The following is an 8,831-nucleotide window of genomic DNA, read 5'->3' on the forward strand; positions in this document are numbered from 1 at the left end:
GAGCGATTCTTGTGTGGACACAATGATCTATACATATTATTTGGTGACACACTCATAAAAAACATATCATCCAATTATTTAAAAAACACATATTATTTAAATATTATCATGTCTTAATTTTTTTGTGTGTGCACCCCAAAAGATGTGTCTAAATCTTTGTGTCATGTTAAAAATTATTCCTAGTTATACTAATATTAATACGAAAAATGATAAATAAACACCCATAATCTTATCTACACCTTGATAGAGAAAGAAATAAAATAGCTAAATTGATGATGTGATAGAATGTGAGATATATATAAAATGAAGAGAGTACTATGATGTTGAAAAGTTAAAAGTGTTTAACTATAAAAGTTGTATTAAAACATAAAATACGGTTTTAGGTACACACACCTGGTGAAGGTGACATTTACATAAAATAGAACTAAAATAAATTAAAAATTAAAAAAATACCTTTTAACAATAAAATAGCTAGAAATAAAACGTACAGCATGCAAATTACTGGCCATTTCTTATTCATCAAAAAAATTACTGGCCATTTCTAAAAACAAAAACTGAAAAAGCCATCTCCATAGTCCTTCCTTTATACGTGCCCTATTCATATATCCCATCCCATCAAACCAAATGCTGCATAATAACCATGCAAACTCATCATCAGTACTACTCATTCTCTTGTGAGAGTGCCTCTTGCAGCAGCAGCTTAGATGATGAAGATTCCATCTTCCTCTCTCTTGCTCCTCCTGGCCACCAAATACCTCCCAAACTCACACCCCCTCATCCCACTATTAGTACTACTATCCCTCCCTTGCATCAAATACCTATTTCTACTACTACCTCTCTCCACCATCACCATACTTGTGCTGTAAATGTAGCACTTAATGCCCTAATTAATCCAACTTTCACTTCAAAACCATCTCACACTCCCATTATTCCTCAATATTGGATCCCTTCTCCTGCTCAAATCCTTGTTGGTCCTACCCAGTTTTCTTGCACTGTTTGCAACAAAACCTTCAACCGTTTCAACAACATGCAGGTTCATCCATTATTATATTTTTATCATTTATATTCACCATATCACATGATCAAGTATTTGGTACAATATTTTTCTCTCATAAAACATAAACCATGCCTTTAAATCTATCATTCATGAACTTATTTTGAAATCTCAATATGCCTTTTTTAATTAGCACTAAGATAGTGTCATTTTTGTGTACCTAATTACTTTTCTTCCTTGAATGAATCATATTGAGCTTACTATATTAATGTCAAAACATGATTCATATATATATGGTACTAGTTATGATATTGTTATATTGTATGTTAGATGCATATGTGGGGACATGGATCTCAATATAGGAAAGGACCGGAGTCTCTAAAAGGGCCAAAACCAGCATCATCTTCATCAATGCTGAAACTACCATGTTACTGTTGTGCTGAGGGTTGCAGAAACAATATAAACTATCCAAGGGCAAGACCACTGAAAGATTTCAGAACCCTTCAAACACACTACAAGAGAAAGCACGGAGGGAAATCATTCGAGTGCAGAAAGTGTAGGAAGACATTTGCTGTGAGAGGAGATTGGAGGACTCATGAGAAGAATTGTGGGAAGCTTTGGTTTTGTATCTGTGGTTCTGATTTCAAACACAAAAGATCGCTAAAAGACCATGTTCGTGCGTTTGGTAATGGCCATGCTCCTCACACATTGGAATCTTTGAGTTTTGATGGACATAAAGTAAATGAAAATTACATGGAAGAAGAAGAAAGTGGAAGTGAAGATGATGACAATGACAGTGAAGTTGTTTTTAGTTTGAATTAAAACCAAATAGATGTACTGTTTGTATGATGTTTGGTTGTTTTTTTGTTGTTGTAAACTATTAGTACTTGGATTGATCCACCATGTTTGTCTCTTTGTTTGTTTCTGATAGAAAGAGAGTGAAAAGGAGAGTGGGAAGAAAGAGACAAAGACTGAAATGAAAGCTAAGGTTCTTCTTGCATTAAATTGTCAAGGCTTCTTCAATGCGATGCTTAAATAGTTAAATGTAATCTTTTAGTCCCCTAATTTATAAATCTAATATTTTAATCATTTGTTTCACAAGTTTTGAGATTCTTTTCTTTACAACATTGAGACTTATTTTTTATGACCTTTTATATACTGATTGGTTAACCGAGTGCCTCAAGACACTCTTTAAATATTCTTAACAAATAAATTATTTTTTTAAAAAAAGTCAAAAATGTCGATTTCCAATACCATTTATAGAAATACATTTGACAATATATTTTTCTAGAATAGAAAAAAGTTGTAACAAGATTTCTAATTTAAATTAATAATGTCACGTCATCAAATATACTTTCACATCATTTATGAAATCAAACACGTCTAAGAAAATAAGCACCAAAGTGAAGAAACTACTAAAACTTGTGAAATTGGAACATCAACATCTAAGATTTAAATAAAGAGACCAAAATCATGTCTCATATAAAATAGATGTACAATAAGTAGATGAACCATATTGCATTTATAAGCTTTCATGTGGTTTAAACTTAGAGAGAGTAACTTAACGAAGGTAGTCGTTGAAGTATGACTCATATATACAAGACATTAAAGAAGGCATGAGTATACGGTTTAGGGGTAATATTGTAAACTGAATCGTAGTAGTAGTAGTATATATATTACTTGTAACATTGAAACCCTAATTCATCACATAACATAAATAGAACTATAGCTACTCTATTGTCGCAGAGGTCGTCACAGATTGGCTGAACTGTGTTCATTATCTTTTATTTTTGTTCTCTTATTTAATCTTCTGTTACTAGTCGTTGTTTTAACATTAGTTATGGCTCGTGCGTGAAGTGTATTCAGCGACAGATAAGAGTATGCATTTGCTAGGTCGCAATATGGAGAGTGATAGTGCATGTGTATGTGTGCATAGAATGAGAGAGATTTTACTGTCTGGAATATGATTCTGAGTTTAGACAAGCACTTGTAACGCTTAGATGAAGTGTTAGTGTCAGTGAGAGTAAAGATGGACCACTGATACATGCTGCTGCTTTTGGTGTTTCACTCAAATGGTATTCTTTTGCCTTTTCAGAACAACTACAAACAGTTCCTATATGAAACATTTTCAGTCAGGGTCTCTGGTTTTACATTTATTACTACGTATCTCACTGTTTTTTTAACCTACTGCTACTAAATGAATCGATCACAATCAAAACAATAATTCACGCTCATGCATAATAAGCTTATCTATTTATTTAATGCATGTGTGTTGGCCTTGTGATTTCATTGCTCTTTGCTCGAGGCTTTTTTTTGTACCTTTTACATGTTCAAATCTTGGCTCCTTTTCCTTTCTTTTTTCTGTTTACATGGAAAGCAAGCAGAATGAAAATGAACCATGTGGACCAAGATTGCATAACCATAAACAAAATAAATAGTACCATATACATGCATACGTACACTCGTGCCATTCGTTGGATTTTCAAATTGAAACTTTTTGTTTATATGAGAAAACAAAAACATTTTTTTTTATTTAAAGAAATTTTCTAGAAACTTTGAAACCTGCTGGTTGCATTCATGTATTTGAAACATTTCTTGATGTTCTATCAAAATATACCAAACTAGCTATCTATATTCAAACTCATACGGTAAAGACTATACGGATATTTGATGTGGATGCGGTTCAAACCCATAATAACCCTCTTTTTTGCTTTGTCGTTGATGTGAGTTTCGTTGTTAATCTTCTTAAAAAAAGACAACTCATAAATCATACAATTGACTACTTAAACATGTTACATGTGTAAGGACCTTGTCAAATTCAATCCATCCGCTTTCTATGGTCAGTGAAACTATATTACTTACATGAACTTCATTTCCTTTTGGTTTGGGCCACTTTTGCTAAAGTTATAAGTTGAATATTTCAATGTCTTTCCCATCAACAATCTAATTTTAACCATCCATGGAAGCAATATGTGTTTTTCAACCCACTTGAGTCGGTTTGATGATGTTGACTTGAGACATTCGAATGTACTCCTCCTTAAAGTCTCAAATTTGATTCTCTTTAATGCTAATTTAGATGGACACTGGTTTAGCTTATTCAAAAAAATACGAGTTGTGAAAATATTTTTAGAAATGCACGCTTTGAGAAAAATGTTGAAGCACACATATTGGAGCCCTATAAACAAAACTTAGAGGGTGCAAAAAGCAACCCTGACAGATGATGAGAGTTTGACTTAGTAAGACCAATCATTCTTAAAAAGAAAATTTGGGCACTGAACCCAAAGAATGAAGTAGAATTGCTAGCTGAAAAAAGAGATTTTTTTTTTCACCCACAAAGCATTTCACTTCAAGGTATTCTTTCATGGTCACAAGACCAAATCAATAATGTTTGGACACATACATAAAAAGATTCTCTTCGAAATATTCAATCATCATTTTTATCAATTTCCTCCTTATTATTAAAAAAATACTTCTTTATGTGTGTATGACCAAACACTTTATCTTTGGTCGTGTGACCATATTAGAATTTCTCTTTCACTTATCCTCCGTTTTAACAATTTTACCTCCGTTCGAATTTTATAATTTGAAGTATACATGTTTTCGATAATAAAATCTTGAAATTGTTATTTCTCCATTTCAAACCCCTCCTTTGACTATTCATCATTTTTTTTTTTTGTTGAAAAAAATCTCATTTAGATTATATAATCACAACCCAAAGCTTGATAACATATCCTCAATTTTGATACCATTTATTTACTTACAATATATCAAATCATAGCTACATTCATCACTACTCTATTTTCTTAAACCCTGTGTTATATTGTGAAAGATGCTTAGATAATGAAGTCTTACAATAATATATTCCATTACAATTGTCACTATCAAAATTGAAATTGTTATTATCATTGTTTTGTCATCACAAATTGATACACAACACAAAATATTGTCACATTTGTTTGAAGAAAAGCATGACTGTTACATCCAATGGCTAGAAATCTATTCTTTTCCTTGAAATATACGAAAGGAATTTCTCTATGGTAACACTTAAATTATTGTTTTTGCTACTACTTTTGTTTTATTACAATTGGGACGGTAAATTAGATTCATAATCTCAACCAAGCCAGAAATGTTTGAGCTCAATATTTATGGATTTCAAGTAAGGTTTACTAAACGAGAATTGTAATTTGCATTCTATTTCAAGCCAATTATTAAAAAAGTCCGAGTCGTCTTTGAGATTTTAAGTGATCTATATGAAGTACAAAGTCCATGTCCTATTTTTTTGTCTAAGTAATACACACATAAGCATCTACGCAAACGCACGCACACGCGTGCAACACATGCACACACATATATCCTAAAAAAATTGCCATCCATGTGGCCGCACCTCCGCACACCCTCATCGCCATCTTCGCCTAATATGATGTTTCTACATGTTGTTTGTTTAGGAACTAGGACAATACCTTCTGCCCAAGTATATTTAAAAGGTCCAATTGTTTACATAGGTTGTTTCCTAACCGTAAGTATTGAGCTTGCTTGAACACATTGTAAGAGCTAGTTCCATGATTAACCCGCTTCATCTTCCAGAAAAAGATGAACATTTACTTCTACCACAATTTTAGCTTTTAATAGCACAATTTTAATAACGTTTATGAATAAATGCTATTAAATAGGCAACTCATAGACCTGTTGTTATAGCACTTTTTAGATAACGCTACGAAAAGCATATTAAAAACTGGGTTAGATAGCGCTAAGATGATATTGCTAACATTTTTTGTACGTACCAAAAGTTGTTCAAACATATGTTTAAATTCATGTTGAATAAAATTCCAAAAAGTTGGATAAAATTCGTTTTATTGTTGTAGTGACATATTTTTTATTTTTCTAGTTTAAACATATGTCGAATCACATTTTTAATGTATCTAGTTTAGATTATGTCTTTTGAACTTGTTCCCATGATGTTTAATTCTTGGTTACACCCCTACATTTGAGTGAATAAGATTTTCACAATTGACATCTCTATACTACTTAAGAAAAGGGGATTTGTCATCATTTAAGTGAATAAGATTTTCACAATTGGCATCTCTATACTACCTAAGAAAAGGGAAAAAGGGGATTTGTCATCATTTGAGTGAATAAGATTTTCACAATTGGCATCTCTATACTACTTAAGAAAAGGGGGTTTGTCATACCGCAATAAGCTATCCCACTTTTGGGGTCGGCTTGCTACACACCGTTATCCGAGATCGACGACTACTATGGTCAAAATCACACTTAATAATTTTTATGTTGTTTCTGGTGGCTTAAAGGCACGTAAGTGTTGATGGTATGTAAAATTATACTCCCTTCGGTCACATTTATAAGCAAAAAACAACTTTTTAGGTATATCCAATAATTAATGTATCTAACCCATAAATGTGACCGGGTACATTAATTATTCATTGTACTTAAAAAATCATTATTTGCTTATAAATGTGGCCGGAGGAATTACATGTTTCTGCAGTGTATAGTGTGTACAAAGTATTGATTTTGACGCTTTTTCAATCTGTATATGAATTTTCTTTTGATGTAGCTGAAGAATATTGATTAGTGGAGGCATCATATAATTATATATAGTTTGTAGCATTAAATATATATTGCATTTTACTTTTGAAAGCAGAAATATATATCACAATTATTCTCTACAATTTGTCATATTTTTGAAAATGATATTATTGTCTTGAAGTTTTTGATCAACCGCTTGATAGAATATTTGAACTTGTCAGAAACTTTCTCCAATTTACACTTTGACTTTTTTTTCTTCCAATTTACTAAGGCCTCACCATTACCACCATTTCTAAATAGTAATGTCAATCATCGTTAGAATTTCTGATGACTTTAATTAAGTATTGATCTATGGTAAACCACCTATTAAGATAATCTAGCAAAGAACTTATAGTGTCCCACATGTGTAAATAAATATTTTAATAATAAGTTATTTAGCAGAGTACTAATATAAGTTGATCTCTTTTATATATATATATATATATATATATATATATATAAATTAACTTTGTGACCACTAATGATACTTTGATGGTATCAATTAACTTTGCAAGACTACAATGAGATGAGATAATGGTTTGCCAAAAATTCATGTTGTAAGTAGAAAGACTCACAAGAGCTCTCTATATGTAGTTAGTTTTAACTTTTACGTGAGGAATACAAAAACATCAAGGGTGTATAATCTACTAGAATTATCAATTACTATGAGCCCCTAAGTATGTAATAATAGAAGTAATGAGCTCAATTGTGTGTGGGGATCTTATACATAATATAGTTGGTAAAAATAATTTGTGCACACAGGAGCCCACACAACCTTGTGTGTGGCTCCGCCACCGTTGGTGGAGGAATAAATATTTATGTAGCTTTATGTTTACAAAAAAATTGAACACTGTAAAAAGTTGGTGGAGAAAGCATGTTAGTGGCGGAGGCTTATATGGGCTGAGGTGGGCCACGGCCCACCCCCAAAAAAAATTCCCTATAGGGAAACTACAAAAATACCCCAGTTTGATTTATTTTTCTCAAATGGTTCACCCAGCATTCTCAGCCTTTTTCCCTTCCTCTATTACACGTTAGACACAACTTCTTCTCCCTCTTTAGAATGAGAATGCATGTTACAGTTCTATGTAAACTTGTTTCCCAAATATGTATAGCTGTGAATTAAGATTTTGCTTACTTTAGTTATGTTATATTGATAAAGTTTATATATTAGAGTATAAATTGCTAGCCCACCCTTGATATTTTTTCTAGCTCCACCACTGAGCATGTTTAGGAAATTTGTGCATAAAGGCTTTTGAATGAGCCAATCTTTGATTGATATCTTTGTCTTAAAACCTTCTAAAACATTGAGCAATTTTTGGAAGTTCTCATCTTCTTGTTTCATTGTCTCATCGTCTTTGATTGGTCTATGAAAGGAAGATTGACCCAATGGTGACTACAAGGGCTGAGAACATAGCACAACTTAGATTGAATCTCCATCCCCATCCACCTTTGATAAATTTTGAAAAAATATAGTTCAACCCATTGGCGAAAAGTACACCAATGGTGATTGATGGCTGAAACCCAATATTAATGGCTCCTCTGTATTTGCAAGGAGCCATCTCGGATAGGTAGAGTGGCACAACATGTGAAATTTAAAACAAAACAACAAATGTGGTACTTAGTGGGAGTAAGGTGCAAAATTGACTCTCAATTTGTGTCCAAAATCAAACATCACAAGTTTTATATACCTATCTACACAGTTGAAAAGATATCGTCTAGTAACCAAATAAGCAAATAAAAGAAAATACTCGTTAATTCAATTAATAAAAATGTGTTGGTTGTTAAAATATACCATCATAAAAATGATTGGATGTATGCTTAGGTGTTTTGTTCATACTTTTGTTTTATTACAATTGGGATAGTAAATTATATACATAATTTCAACCAAGCCCTAGAGCTCGAAGAAATCAATGGGCCCAATATTTAAGGAGTTGAAGTAAGTTAGGTAACCAAAAAGAGGAATCGTAGACTAATTTACATTCTATTTCGAATCATATATTACTAAAATTTGTGTCATCCTTGAGATTTTGAGTGACCTGTGTGAAGTACGAAGCTTGTGCTCTATTTGTTTGTCTAAGTAATACAGGCACATAAGCATGCACGCAAACGCGCGCACACACTTGCATGCAAACACACACAGAGAATTATATGATTGAGAAACTGTGATGAAACACCTACAATCAAAGTGCTTTTTTACAAGCTTGTTATCAAAAACATGCTTAGAAAGAGTTGTTTTTCCTAGTCCTTTACCAACCAC

At 32.3% G+C, this 8,831-nt stretch overlaps 1 protein-coding gene across 1 annotated transcript; it reads left to right on the forward strand.

Moving 5' to 3' along the window:
• The first annotated feature begins 540 nt into the window (after window positions 1-540).
• LOC25484895 (zinc finger protein WIP6) lies at window positions 541-2,008 on the forward strand. Its single transcript, XM_013613958.3, has 2 exons — window positions 541-1,033; window positions 1,325-2,008. The coding sequence occupies exons 1-2, from the start codon at window positions 641-643 to the stop codon at window positions 1,814-1,816; spliced, it is 885 nt and encodes a 294-aa protein (XP_013469412.1). The 5' UTR covers window positions 541-640; the 3' UTR covers window positions 1,817-2,008.
• Window positions 2,009-8,831: the final 6,823 nt, after the last annotated feature.

The sequence above is a fragment of the Medicago truncatula genome, chromosome 1, assembly GCF_003473485.1.
Source record: "Medicago truncatula cultivar Jemalong A17 chromosome 1, MtrunA17r5.0-ANR, whole genome shotgun sequence".
Classification (NCBI taxonomy): Eukaryota; Viridiplantae; Streptophyta; class Magnoliopsida; order Fabales; family Fabaceae; genus Medicago; species Medicago truncatula.

Excerpts from the sequence above, each read along its gene's own strand:
- LOC25484895 (XM_013613958.3), top strand. The coding sequence starts at position 641 with ATGCAAACTCATCATCAGTACTACTCATTCTCTTGTGAGAGTGCCTCT. Across the intron at positions 1,034-1,324 it reads ACCGTTTCAACAACATGCAG|ATGCATATGTGGGGACATGG; the intron begins GTTCATCCATTA and ends ATTGTATGTTAG.